This window comes from Oreochromis aureus, linkage group 4 (genome assembly GCF_013358895.1).
Source record: "Oreochromis aureus strain Israel breed Guangdong linkage group 4, ZZ_aureus, whole genome shotgun sequence".
NCBI lineage: Eukaryota > Metazoa > Chordata > Actinopteri > Cichliformes > Cichlidae > Oreochromis > Oreochromis aureus.
Window position 1 is genome coordinate 11,918,884 of NC_052945.1, and position 17,932 is coordinate 11,936,815.

At 37.3% G+C, this 17,932-nt stretch overlaps 2 protein-coding genes across 8 annotated transcripts; both read left to right on the plus strand.

Moving 5' to 3' along the window:
* Positions 1–730: 730 nt before the first annotated feature.
* LOC116323221 (hemicentin-1-like) lies at positions 731–7,865 on the plus strand. Its single transcript, XM_039611709.1, has 10 exons — positions 731–1,054; positions 3,442–3,726; positions 3,820–4,137; positions 4,414–4,665; positions 4,896–5,150; positions 5,248–5,574; positions 5,666–5,905; positions 6,035–6,262; positions 6,391–6,654; positions 6,788–7,865. Exons 1-10 carry the CDS (start codon positions 1,003–1,005, stop codon positions 6,985–6,987), a joined length of 2,421 nt encoding a protein of 806 aa, XP_039467643.1. The 5' UTR covers positions 731–1,002; the 3' UTR covers positions 6,988–7,865.
* Positions 7,866–9,023: 1,158 nt separating this feature from the next.
* Positions 9,024–16,882, plus strand: LOC120439749 (hemicentin-1-like). 7 transcript variants are annotated; one of them, XM_039610731.1, is made up of 9 exons: positions 9,024–9,583; positions 12,356–12,507; positions 14,001–14,258; positions 14,508–14,834; positions 14,931–15,170; positions 15,287–15,514; positions 15,644–15,691; positions 15,860–15,907; positions 16,042–16,882. In XM_039610731.1, the coding sequence occupies exons 2-9, from the start codon at positions 12,456–12,458 to the stop codon at positions 16,212–16,214; spliced, it is 1,374 nt and encodes a 457-aa protein (XP_039466665.1). In that variant the 5' UTR covers positions 9,024–9,583; positions 12,356–12,455; the 3' UTR covers positions 16,215–16,882. The 7 variants fall into 7 exon arrangements, with proteins under 7 accessions (XP_039466665.1, XP_039466659.1, XP_039466663.1 ...); XM_039610725.1 differs by having other exon boundaries at positions 15,644–15,907; XM_039610729.1 differs by having other exon boundaries at positions 14,004–14,258; positions 15,644–15,907.
* Positions 16,883–17,932: the final 1,050 nt, after the last annotated feature.

The following is a 17,932-nucleotide window of genomic DNA, read 5'->3' on the forward strand; positions in this document are numbered from 1 at the left end:
TTTATGAAATGCCTGTCATGTTTTTATTTAATACTACTGAATTTCAAAATGTTATATGTTGACATATTATAAAACTGTATCTGCATGTTGCTTTTTGTACATTCTCCCTTGATGCATATTTTCCCTTCACTCAAGGGCATGGCAGGACTGACCACAGAGTACCAGCTGATGCATGTGGGTCTGGTGGAGCCCGTTCTCACGGTCTGGTGTGGGCAGAGTCGAGCTCAGGGAGGGTGGAAAGTCATCTAGAGGAGAAAAGATAGGTCGGAACTGGGAGCAGTATACGGTGACTTTTTGTCCTTTGAATGAACACTTTAATACATTAAATAACTCATATACACTATAGACACTATTGAAGCCACTACCACGATGGCGTTCAATGGAGGATCCTACTCCCTCAAACAAGTTTCCATGATGATCAAACCAGCATAAAAGGGTTATATTCTGAACATGTGCAAACAGAAAAAGATGATGTGGATGATTCTCACATAAGTGTAGAGAGAATGAAACAAACTTTCTGTGTCTGTGTTTATTAAAAAGATAAAAACTATGACATGTACAACAACTTAGAATAACTGGATGATCACTAAAATGGATTAGGTTGACAAATCTGCTCTCTGTGGTGCATTTTTGTGCTAGAATTTGTATTTCTCTGTAATCTCACATAACTTTTTTCTTCTTTGTAGAAATTAGACACTTTGTGAAAGAACAGTGAAAAATGGCAGAAAACATAGGAGGAGGGGCATCACTAAGCTACCGTTACTTCACAAAGCGCTGGCTCTAGATGTGGTTTCACAGTGTTTCCTGTACACAAGAGCATTGAATTTCCTCTATGTTTTCTTTCTGCGTGTGATACTGCCAGCCTGTCAGGCGGACATCATATCTCCTTCATCGACCTGATATTCATCTAACCTGGGTCCTTAAGCTGGACATCGTCTGGATGATCCTGAAACACTGCTCACTTCCTTCCATCTCATTATTCCTCCCGCATGCTGTTCAAGCATGCTGTCTGTCAGGATGCTAAGCTTCTTCATACTCATCTTTTCACTGTGTGGTGAGTAATAATGATGCTCTTTAAGTACAAAGGGATTTTCCTTAACTCTGTATCTATCTGAAAAGTTGATTATTTTATTGAGTTGATAGGAGTAAAACCTTTTAGTTAACTTTGAGTTTCTTTTTGGCCTAACTTTCGGTATCTTGACATGTCACCAGTGGTGGTAACTGCACAAAAAAGCAAACTAAAACTAATAATTTCTACATGTGTTTTTTTAAAATATAAAATACTCCCATTTTAATGAGGTACTAATGGAATTCGAAGGATTATCATTGTAACCTCTGACTTTTAAAAGAATAAATGAAAACCCATTTTAAGTGGGAGAGGTGAGCGTTCTGATACAAACTTCCGTTTCATCAAACTGAAAGAGTGTGGGCCATATTGAACTTTACAGTCTCATGAAAAATAAAGCTTTCTCAGGACTCTTTGCAGTCTTGTGAAAGACTAATTATACCCCATCATTCAGTAGCTTTTAAAAAACCTTTAGCAGCAATGACTTGCAATAACCACTTTCTTCACAATGTTATCAGTTTCTCACATAGTTGTGGGTAATTTTTTTTTTTTTTTTTTTTTTTTTTTGTGTGTGTAGTGAGGCGGTCAGAGATGTTATGATTAAGCTGCGACCACGCCACCTAGTGGAATTCCACCCCTAGGAAATATATAGTGTTTTCAAACATCCTAACCAAAAGACTACACTGGTTTGAAAGTGCACTACTAAAGCAGGTTGTTTCCAATATTAAAAAACGAATTATAATTCCAGTCTGGGTCACAATATAAGTTAACTGTGACACGACCTATCATAACTAAAATGTCTTCCAGGCAAACAATATGAAAACATCACAAACACACACACACACACACACACACACACACACACACACACACATACACACACTTTTAAGACAAAGAAAATAAAAAGTACACAAGTCAAATAGTAAGTTAGATTCCACAGGTGAACCGTCACCTGCGCCGCTGATGGTCATTATAACAATTCATCCTAGTGCAAACACTCCAAAAAGGAATGTCCATATGGCGCGCTCTGTGGTGATTGGAGCAAGTCACCAAATGAGCCAATATAAATACCATATGCAGGTAAACACCAGCAAGACACAGGGCATGAAATCACTCAAGTCCTAGAAATAAAACAATGGCTTTAGCATCTAGTTTTATAATTTGCGGTCGACAGGAATAATGCGCCAAATGTCTCTTACCCCAGAATTAAAAGGACACTATATCCAACTGACCATAGTAATGCAACTGCCCTCTCTGCAATAATTAAATCGATCACTCTGCAAACATAGCCACAAAGAAGCCACCACACTGCTCATTATACCAATAAATTTGATAAGATAGAGGATGACAAGCATACAGCCTAGTAACCGTTGTAGAGCCTGATCAAAATTGCCTGGGTTATCCCTCCAAAAATGATGATGAAAAAAATGTTGAATACAGCCTTGTACTTAAGAACATTTTTGTTTATTTGCTGGAGTGCTCGGGACATTTGTCCTGTTGCATGATCCAATTTCTATTTGTACTCTCATGATCTTTAACATCTAACATGCTGAGTGAGGCTTTGTAGAGTCTGACGTGCAGGTCTTTTTTTATTGGACTTTACCTGAGCATTGTACAGTCTGACTTTGGGTTGAATTTGCTTGATGATCAGTTAAACATCCTCATGGATTTGATTAGCACCATGTGGATGCCATTTACCCTCTTAAAACTTATGAAAGCAGTAGGGGTGTACTTATTTAGTACTATATTTATTTATAGTGTTTAAATAACAGATAACATATAAATGCACTTTAATTTCAAAATGAATTAAAATGTTTTATTAGTTTTAATCAGTATTTAGCACAGTTTCTTTCCAAAGATATATATTTCTTTTTGCATCTTATTGTGAACACTCTGTGTTTTGATTCATGAAGGTGTCTCTTAGATGTAGACGTTAATAATGTGCCAACATCCTAGAGGGTCCTTGAAATGTTAAATGTTGTCTTCTGTCTTTTAGGACTTTTGGTATTCCTGGGCTGGCCAGTGCATTCTATCTTTTTAAGAATTATTACATATGACTAGGACACCAAACAAAATTTTTAATATCTCTGATTTATTTTGCTTTGTCATTGTAATATTGGCCTTCTTTACTTGCACTGAGATCTCACTGGGCCTCATGTGGTCAATTTTTCAATGATTTCTGAACCTCTGAAAATGAATATGTTTAAAAACAGTTGAGGCAAATGAGTGGCTGTATTTTAATATTCTGCATTTTACTATATATTACTGATGCTTTTTGATTTTGTTTTGTACTGTTTATTATTAATACTTAGTGTGAAAAATGTGAAGCAGGACAAATAAAACCTAATAAGCACATCAATCTTGTCTATTTACAGATGCTGACAGCATATGCCCACCAGAGGACAACCCTCTTATTCTGAGTCCACATGAGATTATAGAAGAATATGGAGGAAATCCTGTCACTGTAAACTGCAGCACAACATTAGCTAAACATAAAGGGATGTACTTTACAGTTGGAAATGAAACCTCTCACATCATAGAAGAACAAATGAATATCTCCCAGTCAGTGTCACTGTCAGACTGGAATGTGAAGATCAAGTGCAAAGTAAAACTAAATGAGTCTCATGAATGCAGCAAGGACCTTCAAGTTATTACATTCAGTAAGTTTAATTTGAAATGAATACAGAACAATGCTAAGAAAACTAAAAGCAACGATCATGTGTAACTAACTGTTATCTAACTTTGTTTGGCAGAGAATCCAGAAGTTGTTTATTCTGTACAGCTTGAAAATGTGATGGAAAAAGAAACACAGTACAGACTGCAGTGTGACATCATCAATGTTGCACCTGTTCAGTACCTGACTGTTAGCTGGTACAAAAACAATGAAAGTATCAAGACACGAGTCTTCAATGACACAATAAAAACACCAGTAAATAAGTCCTCTATTCTGAGAGTCAACATCAGCAGAGAAGAAAATGTAGTGGAGTTCAGATGTGAAGCGCAGCTGAATTTTGGACGACAAGAACAAAAGACTCCTGCCATTTCTCAAACACAAAAGGTTTCAGCACACTGTGAGTAAACATCCTCCTCTTTCAAGACAGAAGGCAAGGCAATATAGGTTTACTTGTATAGCACCTTTCATACTGAAGCAATTCAAAATACTTATACTAATACAGAGGCAAAAAGAGAGAAAGTATATTAAAATTATCAAAAAAAATAAATGTTTTTTAAAAAAATGAAGAAGATGCTTTAATTTTCATTTTTGGCTTAGATCAAATAAATTATTGTCAATTTAGCTATCTGTTGTGCAAATATAAAGCTGAACAAAAAAATGTTTTTCTCTTCAGATGCTCCAGAACTAAACACAGAGAGTACTAAAGCCATCTCTTCACTTGAGGGTAATAATATCACTTTGAGCTGTGAAGCTGTGGGAAACCTTCCTCCTGTCTATAACTGGACTTGTGATGGGGAGATTATGTTGGAGAATGCAAACAGTCTCAATATCACCCGAGTAAAGCACAACACAACTTGCACTTGCACAGCTACCAATTATTTGGGAAACATAACCCACACAATCAATGTTCATGTTGAACCAAAAGGTATTCCTCTTTGTTTAATCTACATCTAATATTCTTGTGGATCATTTAGATAATACTGCTGACCTATTTCTTATTTTATACCAAATCCTCGCTAACTGTGAATATGTTTGCTTGTGAATAGCAGGTTCTTCTTCTTTTGAGCATGCAATTTAATGAAAACAACGCATAAACTGAAACAGGCTAGACACAGTCACATACTGTAACTGAAAACATTTCTTTGTGAATACCAGGTTGCCCTTTAACACTGACACCTTCTGAAATGGTTGTGAGATTTGGAGATCCAATTTCAATCAACTGCAGCACATCACCGACAGATGTTGAAGGAATGGGCTGGGAGGCTCCATTTGGAGGCACAGGATTTGAACGTCCTCCTGTTGTCACTTGGAGGGTTGAAAAACTAGAAGAGTGGGCTCCAAGTCCTTTCTGCTATGTTACTCTGAATAATGGATCCCAGATTATTGTGAGGCCAGTCATCACTGTTTACAGTAAGTACATGTGCAAACACTGTTTTATTGTGTTATAAACTATATGAATTGAAATTTGTAATATAATATAGCAACAATTCAATTTATTTATTTACAGAAACTCCAGACTTTGTGTCAGTGTCTGACATGGGTCGTGGTCCAATGGTGGAGGGCAGAGAGTATGATCTGAAATGTGATGTCATCAATGTGGCTCCTGTTCAAAATCTCACAGTGACATGGTACAGAGGCAATGAAACTGTGAAAACAGAGACATTTAATGACTCCACTATGACTCCAGTAAACGCATTTTCTACTCTGAGAATCTCCACTCAGAGAGATTACAATGGATTAACTTTTAGATGTGAGGCTGAGCTGCACCTCGGACCCAAAGGACCAAAGTTCCTCCCTAATGTAACCTCACCACCTTACACTGCTGTTGTTCTCTGTAAGAGTCCCAACTACTTACTTCATGTTTCTGATCTACCACACAGCTCTGTGATCTATGAAATATAAATTATTTTGATTTTAATTCCCAGATAAACCATTCATGGAAGCTTGTCCACACCACGTCACTGTTGTTGAAAATGCTGCCTTCAGCATTGACATGTTACCTTGTCAACCTGATGGGAACCCTCCTCCCACTGTTCAGTGGTTCTATGAGGAGAAACTCATCAATCCATCTAAGCCACTGACCAGGACTGACTCAGGAAAGTACACGGCTGTACTTGAGAACAGTCTTGGCAGAAGCAACACCTCAGTTCATATCACAGTGGAACGTGAGTGCATCAGACCTGGATCATTTTATATTTTAGCCAAATATTGATAAAACACATTAAAGTATTGACAAGATAATATTTTGTTTTCAATTATTTACTCTGAAAATGAATCTGATACAATTTTTACAGTGAGTCCTTCCTTCACCTGCAAAGAGCACTATGAGATCACAGTGAATGATAAACCTCAAAGTATCTGTGAACCAGTAGGATTACCTACACCCACCCTTACCTGGCTTAAAGATGGTAAACAGGTGGTTTCCCCACAGCGCTGGAAAAAGAATGATAGTGGAAAATACTTGCTTAATGCAAACAACACACACGGAAAAGCTGAACACACACTGTATCTTAAAATTTTGTGTAAGTTTTAATTTTTCAGAATGATATTGTCTTTTTATTGATTTCTCAACAGTGAAAATAGGTAATTTGAGATGATAGTATATTTTGAAGGATATTATTTCTGTTTCAAAATTTTGTATTTTTTCCAGATGCCCCTGAGTTCAAGGAAGGAAATGAAAGCAAGGAGGTGCTGCAGGGTGAGGATGTTACTTTAAGCTGTAGTGCTGACAGTAACCCACCCTCAAACATCAGATGGATCTACACAGCTGCTGAGAATTCAAACGTGACCACTGAGGGGCACCAGAAGATTATCACTATCACTAGAGCCACGTCTACCAATGCTGGTTATTACATTTGTGTTGCAGAGAATAAAGTTGGGAGAAATAAAAGATTCATCACACTGATGATAACAGGTATGATTATTGACTCAGTGCAGAAGAGCTATGGGAATGTAGAAAGTGAAAGATTACTGATGTTCAATTTCAACAATGGATGGAATTGAGAAATTAAATTAATCTTATGTTTTGAATTTCGTTTCTCTTACAGGTAAAAGCAGTAAAATCCTATTTCCAATCATTTGGGTGTCGCTCACTCTATTGATCATCAGTCTGATTCTTCTTGTGGTCTGTTGTCGCATTTGCCAAAAAAAACGTGGACATTACAGTTTTTTTCCTGTCAAAGTGCCAAATGTCTCAAATATCCCTTTGACTACTGCACAAACCAATGGAAAAGCTTGGGATTTTTAATAAATTCTGTTCTGCACATCAAATTTTGCCCCCTGGCCTGGTGGGTTTCAGGGAGGGAAGTGATCCAAAATCCTGCAACTGTTTATTAAAATACAGAAGAATGGATCATGTACTTGTTTACAGCTTTGATCGCAGGATTTATTCTACTTCCTTAAACAAAGAGAGACAAACTCAATCTCTTTCTATGATGACCAGCATCTCTTTGAAAGGTATGGCACGACAGATGTTAATACATTGCCAAGAAGTGCATGAATATCATTACATGAGAACTGAAGCACAATAGAGTGACTCATGTTCATGAATGTTCTTCTCTAGTTGTACTTGAAATACACAGTGACCATTGTAACAATATCTCAACATTTGTTCACATTAACGATGGTAATGTGGTAACATTAACGATTTGTTCAGGTTACCCAAATATATCTCATGCATCACCAAATACAATATATTATAAACTCAAAGCAAGCAACTAATAAATAAGCCTCAATACAAAGCCTATTCATTAAAAAATTTGTAGGCCTACATTACTTTTTGCATCCCCTCTTATCTCAAAAATACATTAAAATTTAAAGTCCAATTAATTTATTGTCACAAATACAATTTCTATTTCTTTCGCATAGCTAATGCACTTGAAGCACACTTTGCCTGCTAAGGTCTGTTGGCCGACTATGACGATATAGAAGTGACAATCTCACTTTAAGAACAGTACTTCATCATTTTCCAGAGTTATATTTCACTTTAACAGGTTCACAACAGTCTTATTATTTCTGCTGTGTTACATACAAGCCATTTTAAGGACTATTAACCAAATCTGTATAATAAAATGTTTATTCAGAAACACTTGTGTACTCTATTTGGAATAAAATCTTATTTTTATATTTTGCTGTCTTTTTCTTTCTCCTCACAAGGCAGCTTCTTTTTAGTCTTGAAATATGAGTTGTGTACATTGTTCGGCCATATCATGTCATGGGATTTAAACAAAATAGCCTATTTTCATGCATCAGAACTTAATTATGGATCCTTAATGATTTGATTCAAAAAGGTGGGTGTCTCCCAGTATTAGTCAGTGTGTAAAGTGATGATTTCCTTAGGTTTTATTTTCAGTTAATTCAAAATAAATACTTAAATAAACAAGATGAGGATATGCTTTTTCTTTTTCCTTTTAAAGGCCTTTAACAAGTCATTACAGGTGAATTCTGACCAAACAGACTATTTTACAATGACCAGTACATGCCAGTAGTTCAGAGGTTTCTCAGACAGTGAAGGATGAAAAATTATGTTTTAGTTGATATCCATTATGCTAAAGGGGCATAATGTTTGCTTCAGTCCGAGCCTTGGGTTTTGATTATGCTGAACCTGTGTGCCTCCTTATGCTTGTCACGAAAGACTCTCATTAGTAAATCTAAAAATTATTTATAAAACATAAAACATTAAAAACAACATTATAAAGCATTAAAAATCACAAGAAAAAGCAAAACCCAAAGCTATGGGTCTCGGGCAATTGACTGAACAAAAAGTCTTTATACTCAAAGGCTCCCTAACACAATGCTTAAAGTGCAATCAAAACCCATTGATCAGGCCCACAAGAAATTTGGAGGATCAAATCCCTCCCGACTTGGACTTGCACTAACCTGTGTTCTTCAATCTATAGCGTGCTGCACACTGACCCCCTGTGCAAAGGATGAACAACCTGCAGCAGTCATATGCTCCGAAGCACCAAATTTGGATTTAATTTCCTTATAAGAACATTAATAGTTGAGCACAGATCAAAACTCTATCCGCAACCGATTCTCTCGTGGTTCCGCTAGTTTTGCACTTCTGTATTTCTCCGTCTCTATCAGTTCCAGTCGTTCACCTCACAAGGCTGGACGAGAACCTCCCCACCTCTCCTCCTGCCCCACAGCAAGGTCTCTCTGCACCGTGTCTCTGTCCCTCCCACCAGACTACTTCATTGGTCCCTTCCTGGTGGCTCCCTGTCCTGATTGGCTGACGACAGTGTCCTTCAAGGACATGAACTCGCTCAGCTCTAAGTAAAACGCGACTTTTACAACAAAAACTTACATCGAGAAAGAATACAGCCACAGATTAAAATCACAGCCGATGCAATATAAAACCCAAGCGAAGCACAGAATCAGCGAAGCACAGAACTCCCGGAGCATGTATCTCGACGAATGCTTTTTATACGCTTTTTATAGTGTACTTTTTAAAAAAGTACACTATAAATGCAGAAGTATAACATTGACCAGTGCAGGCTATCAAGATGCGACACAGACTAGTAGTATTTTCGCTTGATGCGGATGCGAAAACTAGTTTGTTCCTGTTTTTTTCACAATGTAATTTTTTTTTTGGAAGAACAAGAAATGCCTGACTGGCAGCCCGAATTAAATGTCGGATCATGGTGTTGATTTCGTGTTTGAACTGAAGAAGGAAACGCCGGAGCAGGTTTACATCATGCTGAGATTATACTCCCTTGGGACGTCCTCCAAGCTGTTGGGATAACTTTGGAAAGATTTTTTTTCTTTCTTTTTTTGTGTGAGAGAAATAATCTGAAAGTTTGGCCAAACAAGTGACCGTTGATTTGGGCACAGGGCTTTGGGTGAGTCTATCTGCCTCGTTTGTATGTATGAAATTGTCAGTCTCATTAACATAGATTTTTTCTGCAAGGTGACAAAAGAAGTGAGAAGCTAATGGTCACGATATGAAAAGTGAAACCAACTTAGAAGTGCCTTAAAGTAGTAATATAGTTTTGTTAGTACTGTTTAATGCCCGACACCATTGGAGGACAGGACCATTCCGAATGTAGATGAGTACATCTCCTAACATTTAAGTATTGTATTGCTACTTTATGCTTTTACTTTAATATATTTTGAATTCAGACATTATACTCTGTACTCTTTATCATTTAACTTAAAGTTTTAGTTTCTTAGTATGTTGTACATTACTGAATATCAAGCTAAATTCAAAGGACATTTACCGCACAGAGGGAAGACTGGGAGAACAAATAACTAGTACTAAAAGAATATACGCAGAACAGAAGAGGAACAGAATACTAATGAAAAAGAATGAAACTTACACAGTAAACAGTAGGAACCAGAAAACCTGAAAAAAGAATAGAAATCAGAACCCAGACAAAAAACACAACTGCTAAATTTCAAAAACTCTTAAAATTACACGATCATGACAAACTCTGGCGCTATAAGGTAGTTCAGTAAGGTTCTAACTTGAGTAAAAAGTCAAACGAATTTTTTGTCTACTTTGCAAAAGTTATCCAAGACAAAAACTGTTCATAGTTAATGCCCTGTATAACAAATTTGTAATAAGACGGAGCCTAAACAGCACCAAAAACAAAACAAAACAAAACAAAAAAACAAAACAAAAACAAAACAAAAAAACAAAAACAGTCTTTTCTGCTCATTCTTTTAATAATATAGATCTTATTTAAATTTTATAACCATAATTCCAAACAGATGAATTAACTCTGCCAGGGCGGCCATTTATCAACCATTCTGTTTGTAATTTTTATGGACAGAGCTATGCACAGCCAAAGGTCCAAGGGTGTCAAGTTCAGTGGTGTTATGGAAATCTGAAAGAAACTGATCTACACAAACAGCTTGTCTTTGTGAGGTTTTAATTTCTCTTTGCAAAGGGGTCAAACAACAGTACAGAGTATACCAGCAGTCTGCGTAGCTTTTGACAAAGAATGACAACAAGCATAGAATCATAGAAACACATTATCTACCCATCATGGTCACAGATTACAGTCAGAACATTCCATGCAAAAGATAACTTGCACAGACGAATTTATCTATAAGACAAAAACAGGATGGCGTGGAGCCTTCCAGTCAGCCAAATTAGAATTAGAATTAGAATTCAACTTTATTGTCATTGCACATGTCACAGGTACAGGGCAACGAAATGCAGTTTGCATCCATCCAGAAAGTGCTTTAGTCGTGATATAGATATATTACAATATAAATTAGCAATAATAGAGATGTGTAAGTATATTACAGAAATCAACTTGAAACAGAGAAAATCAGAATCCTAAAATTTCCTATCATGTTTCACATAAAAATCCAGCAATGTTCAAACTAGGGGATCTTTGTGTGTCATAGTGAAAGTGAAAGTTTTGCAATATCTCAACATGTCACTCCTCATACAAGAAGAGCATGTGTGGGTATTAGCTATACTTAAATTTAAACATTGTTTCTAAATTTGCCCTTGCAGCACTGTTGCTCAAAGTCACCATCTGCTCTCATAGAAATATGTGAGGTGCAGCAGATGAAGTTTCAGTCAACTATAACTAACCTGGTGTGTGTGCTGTACATTTTCTTTCCTCCTCCAAAAGTAGGTCATTTGTGTTACCAGTGGTTAGTTTCCACTGGTAGGACCATAAGTGCTGATAAACTGTTCTTGGTGGCAGGCAGAAAGCAAAAAAATAGACACGCTTAAAGTTATATTTGCATTAATTAATTATTACATGTATTGTAAGTGAAAAAGTAACAAATTCTCTCACCTCTTGTCCTAACAGAGTGTACATAGTAGCCACCACCACAATCAACTTCAAGCATTAGCTCAGTCAAAGTAGCTGCTTGTCTCTCATGTGGAGCATGTGATTCATCCATATCAACAAAAGCAACACAGGAGTGTGTGCACAGTGTTATCAACTCGAGTCTTCATGACAGGCTTGGTGGCTGCATCAGTCTTTTATAGAATCTGTGTTAACATCAGAGGCACTCTGGCAAGGAGTGAATGCGTAGAAACTCTCTTGTGTTTGCAGAACTTTGCGTTCACAGTTACCGCCCTGTGTTTTCCCAGTTTTTTCTTTAACATTGAGTAGTTGAAACAAAGAGTGTTTTTCACATTACTAACATATTGCTTTTGTGGAAAGTGAAGCTTTTTAAAGTTAATCCTGGATACTTTTTTTAATGTTTAGATTTTGTCTGAATCTTGAGCTTTACAATTATTTTCTCTTCCATGTGTCTTTCGTATAGACGTAAACAATCTAATTAAAAAAAACTAAAAAACATATTGTATTATATCTACTATTATTTAAAAAGATAAGTTGGGCAGATATTTGCCCACTATTGATGACATGGATGACTGTACTTGTCATAGTTGTAACTGGAAATTTATTCAGCCAGATGTTTAAGTTTTTAGACAATGATAAATGTTGTAATTCTGACTATATTCAATAGATGTAAAAAATCAAACCGTCAAGATGTAATTGAAGTGCAGATTTTCATTACAGATTTAAAATTCAAGTTTGTTTGTTTGGGTTTGTTTTTTAAAAAAAGCAAATGTGATTGTAGGATAATCATTAAGACAAACTATTTGGGGACCTGTAAAGATAACTTATCCTGTACTGCAGGATATCTAATGCAAATCCTGAAACTGAACTTCTGCTGGACAATCCTGAAACAGGCTTCACCTCCTCCATCCATCTGCGTCATCCTGTATGCTGACTAAACATGCTGCTTGTCTGGATGCTGGGCTTCCTCATGCTCATCTTTTCAGTGTGTGGTGAGTGCTTAAGACCTCTATGTGTCATAAACTGGCTGTGTAATGGAGGCGGGAAAGGACCAAAATGCAGACTCATATATCCTGGACATGAACTCAAAACACAGCCTTTTTTTAGCTGAATAGAAAATAATACAAAACTACACCGGGAAATTATGAGAATTAAACACACAGGGAAGTACATAGAAAAACACACAACCATGAGGGAAAATGTGACAGAGGGAAACAGAGGGCTTAAATACACAATAAAATGACGAGGGAACAGAAAACATGTGGGAAACACAGCTGAGACAAATTAGAAATGACAAGCAAAACTAAACAGACTGAACAAGGGACGCAAAACGTTCACAATAAAACAGCCTGGTGATATGACATGTTGGATAGTATTTCATTTGGCGGTTAAGAACAAAACGTTTTACTTTCTTTTTTAACTTCACTTTCAGTTCATGGCTAGCATTTAGTTTCAAAGGTCACAATCTCCACATGTTACCCACGAGGGTAACTAACTGAAAATAATGGTGCTTTGTAAATACTTCTCTGTTAATGAGATTCAAATTAAAATCACAAAGATGAAAATTGTCACTGATATAACATCTGAATTTTTAACATTTAACATTTTCAAGTTAAAAGTGTTATTTGTGGTTTAAACTTCATCAGGAAGTCATCAGAATCTAGCACCATTTACAAAACTTTGTTGGTAGGATCTCGGGTTATGTGTTTTGATTTTTGGTGGTTTTTGATTTACTTTTGGGTAAATAATTAATAATTTATGTTCTAGTTCTTTGGTATTTAGCGTCTCTAATTTAATGTCATTTCCTTAATGCTTCTGAATTAGCTTAGCTCTTAGCTCTTCTGTATTAGTGCAAGTTTCCTCTCTTGTCCAGCTGTTTGTCTTGTCTCTGTGATTAATCAGCATTTTGTCTCTGTGTTTGTTTGCTCTTTTTCTGCATCAGGTTCGTATCAGTCTGGGTCTTTGTGTTTGTTCGATTCCTGTTTTATTGTGATACTCTCTTGTCTCTTGTGAGTTGTGATGAGTTTACTTGCCACGTTATTCCTGAGTTCCTGAGTGTTTCCTATTTGTCTCCGCTCCCCTTAATCACTCTCTTGTGTATATATTGTCTCAGTCTCCCTTTGTCCTTCGTCAGAGTAAGATTTTCAGTTCAGTTTCTGGGTGTTATTCTGTTTCCTGATCTTCTTCCCCTAGTGTCTTTGGCACTTAGTGACTTCTGTAGTTTGAACTTGTTTTTTGATTTAGTTTTTTGTTTTGTTTCATGTAGTTTAAGGACACTTGAAAAATGGCAAAAAATCATATTTAGTATGTTTGGATCTTAACAAGGCTCCAACCACAGCTTCAACATGCAACAAAAAGAAATGGGAGTGAGACAAAACATTCTTTTGAGCATGCAATTTAATGAAAACAACGCTTAAATTGAAACAGGCTAGACATAGTCACATACTGTTGAATGTTGTGACTGAAAACATTTCTTTGTGAATAGCAGGTTTCCCTTTCACACTGACACCTTCTGAAATGGTTGTGAGATTTGGAGATCCAGTTTCAATCAACTGCAGCACATCAGCCACAGATGTTGAAGGAATGGGCTGGGAGGCTCCATTTGGAGGTACAGGATTCAAACCTCCTCCTGTTGTCACTTGGAGGGTTGAAAAACTAGAAGAGTGGGCTCCAAGTCCTTTCTGCTATGTTACTTTGGTTGATGGAGAGCAGTATACTGCGAAACCAGACATCACTGTTTATAGTAAGTACATGTGCACAGACTGTTTTATGGTGTTATAAACATTAACTGACATTTGCATTATAATAAAATGGTGATTTCACTTAAAATGCTCAGCAGGTGTCTAGTATCCTGTAATTACTCTGATTCAAATGTTAGTACGTTTTAATCAAAATGAAAATCTATCTGCAACCAGCAACACCATTTGTGAAATAATGCATATTTTTTGTATGCTTATATTTGAGGTTTTTTTTCACTTTGATTTGTTTACAGAAACTCCAGACTTTGTGTCAGTGTCTGACAGGGGTCGTGGTCCAATGGTGGAGGGCAGAGAGCATGATCTGAAATGTGATGTCATCAATGTGGCTCCTGTGCAGAATCTCACAGTGAAGTGGTACAGAGACAATGAAACTGTGCAAACAGAGACATTTAATGACTCCACTATGACTCCAGTAAACGCATCTTCTAGCCTGAGAATCTCAACTCAGAGAAATTACAATGGATTAACTTTTAGATGTGAGGCTGAGCTGCACCTCGGACCCAAAGGACCAAAGTTCCTCCCTAATGTAACCTCACCACCTTACACTGCTGTTGTTCTTTGTAAGAGTCCCAACTACTTACTTCATGTTTCTGATCTACCACACAGCTCTGTGATCTATGAAATATAAATTAATCTATTTTGATTTTAATTCCCAGATAAACCATTCTTGGAAGCTTGTCCAGACCACGTCACTGTTGTTGAAAATGCTGCCTTCAGCATTGACATGTTATCCTGTCAGCCTGATGGGAACCCTCCTCCCACTGTTCAGTGGTTCTATGAGGAGAAACTAATCAATCCATCTAAGTCACTGACCAGGACTGACTCAGGAAAGTACACGGCTGTAGTTGAAAACAGTCTTGGCAGAAGCGACACCTCAGTTCATATCACAGTGGAATGTGAGTGCATCAGACCTGGATCATTTTATATTTTGTCCGAATATTGATAAAACACACTAAAGCATATTTTGTTTTCAATTATTTGCTCTGAAAATGAATCTGTATAATTTTTACAGTCAGTCCTTCTTTCACCTGCAAAGAGCACTATGAGATCACAGTGAATGATAAACAACAAAGTACCTGTGAACCAGTAGGATTACCTACACCCACCCTCACCTGGTTTAAAGATGGTAAACAGGTGGTTTCCCCACAGCGCTGGAAAAAGAATGATAGTGGAAAATACTTGCTTAATGCACACAACACACATGGAACAGCTGAACACACACTGTATCTTGACATTTTGTGTAAGTTTTAATTTTTCAGAATTATATTGTCTTTTTATGATTTCTCCACAGTGAAAATATATAATTTTTGAGATAATAATATATTTTGAAGGATATTATTTCTGTTTCAAAATTTGGTATTTTTTCCAGATGCCCCTGAATTCAAGGAAGGAAATGAAAGCAAGGAGGTGCTCCAGGGTGAGGATGTTACTTTAAGCTGTAGTGCTGACAGTAACCCACCCTCAAACATCAGATGGCTTTACACGGCTGCTGTGAATTCAAACATAACCACTGAGGGGCACCAGAAGATAGTCACTATCACTAGAGCCACGTCTACCAATGCTGGTTTTTACGTTTGTGTTGCAGAGAATAAAGTTGGGAGAAATACACGATTTATCACACTGATGATAACAGGTATGATTACTGACTCTGTGCAAAACAGTTATGGAAATGTACGAAGTAAAAATTACTGATGTTTAATTTCAACAATGCATGGCATGATGTATTAAATAGAAGTCACATGTTGTTTTATTTTGTTGGTCTTACAGGCAATACCAGTAAAGTCCTCTTTCCAGCCATTTGGGCTTTGCTTGCTCTATTGATCATCGGTCTTACTCTCCTCATGGTCTATTTTCACAACCGGCAGAAAAAACGTGGACAATACAGTTTTGTTCCTGTGTGTCAAATGTCTAATATTGCACAAGCCAATGGCAATGCTTAGGATCTTTGCTGCATTCGGTTCTGCGTATCACACTCATTGATACAATTTAGATTTGTTAGTATTTTGCAGATTAATTACATTATTGAATTTGAAGTTACATATTTATATATAAGTCATTGATTCATTAAAAGCTAGAAAATGAGAAGCATATTTACACATAAATGGATTATGATCCATTTCTAAACGTCATAGACCTGAAATAAATACAGTATAAATATGCAAAACAATAAAAAGTTACACTTGTGATATAAAAATACTGTGTTACCCAGTGCTATGAAGCAGGAAACTGTTAACAGTATCCTCTATTTGGATTAAAATCTGTTTTCATTTATTATTTTTATTTCTTTTTCATTCTCCTCACAAGGCAGCTTCTTTTTAGTCTTTAAATATTAGAGTTTAAGTATCTCGGGGTCTTGTTCACAAGTGACGGGAGAAGGGAGCGAGAAATTGACAGACGGATTGGTGCTTTGGCTGCAGTGATGCGGACGCTGTACCGGTCTGTTGTGGTGAAGAGAGAGCTGAGTGTGTAAGCGAAGCTCCCAATTGACCGGTCGATCTACGTCCCTACCCTCACCTATGATCACGAGCTGTGAGTAGTGACTGAAAGAACGAGATTGCGGATACAAGCAGCAGAAATGAGCTTCCTATGAAGGGTGGCTGGCCTCTCCCTTAGAGACAGGACTTGAGAAGGAGAAGTTCGGCCATCCGGGAGGGGCTCAGAGTAGAGCCGCTGCTCCTTCACATCGAAAGGAGCCAGTTGAGGTGGTTCGGGGATCTGAGAAGGATGCCTCCTGGGCGCCTCCTGGGTGAGGTGTTCCAGGCATGTCCCACCGGGAGGAGGTCCCGGGGCAGACCCTGGACAAGCTGGAGGAGGTGGCCGGGGAGAAGGAGGTCTGGGCTTCTCTGCTTGGGCTGTTTCCCCCGTGACCCGGCCCCAGATAAGCGGAAGAAGATGGATGGATGGATGGATGGATGGATGTTAGATGTGTGCACTGTGGGCCATATATCATATCACTGTATCCAAACAAAATATCCTGTTTTCATGCATCAGAACTTAATTAGGAGTCCTTAATGATTTGATTCAAAAAAGTGGATGTCCCCTAGTATCAGTCAGTGTGCTATGTGATGACTAACGATAGAATTTAAACTGCTGTGGTGTTGTGCTTGAGCTACTAGTTCAACAATAGCCCCTTAGGATGTGAGAGGTATTTCCTTAGGTTTTATTTTCAGTTAATGAAAAATTTGGTTTCTTGTTGTTAAAAGTAGAATGGGAGGCAGAGGCTTCAGTTTTTAGGCCCCTTTTCCACACTGAAAAAAAGGGATTGGCCATCTCTTGGATTTATGTAAGCATCTTGCGTGTATTTAAAACAATTGCCTCATGCTTTAAAGTTAAGTGTAACTATATAGTGTAGAAACTACATGATATGCAGAGATGGTAGATTAAATTGTTCATATCATGTTCGAGTGAAGTAAATCAATAATATAGCAATGTTAAATTTTGCGACACCACACGGGATTTCAGTCTCGTGTGCTTTGGATCGTGGTTTGAGGAAGGCATCCATCTCAGTCAAGTCGAGCAGCCGCCTCTACTTTTTTCGGTATACTAACAAAAAATTAAATTGGGAGGTTGTTACATTAAAAAAGTGTATCTTGTAATTTGAACACAAAAATGTCATGTTTCTATCTTGAACGTAATTAAATCATGTAGGATCTGTATG

Coding starts and splice junctions, on each gene's coding strand:
- LOC116323221 (XM_039611709.1), top strand. CDS start 1,003: ATGCTGTCTGTCAGGATGCTAAGCTTCTTCATACTCATCTTTTCACTG. Junction 4,666..4,895: donor TGTTCATGTTGAACCAAAAG/GTATTCCTCTTT, acceptor TGTGAATACCAG/GTTGCCCTTTAACACTGACA. Junction 6,655..6,787: donor CATCACACTGATGATAACAG/GTATGATTATTG, acceptor TTTCTCTTACAG/GTAAAAGCAGTAAAATCCTA.
- LOC120439749 (XM_039610725.1), top strand. CDS start 12,456: ATGCTGCTTGTCTGGATGCTGGGCTTCCTCATGCTCATCTTTTCAGTG. Junction 12,508..14,000: donor GCTCATCTTTTCAGTGTGTG/GTGAGTGCTTAA, acceptor CTTTGTGAATAG/CAGGTTTCCCTTTCACACTG. Junction 15,515..15,643: donor ACTGTATCTTGACATTTTGT/GTAAGTTTTAAT, acceptor TATTTTTTCCAG/ATGCCCCTGAATTCAAGGAA.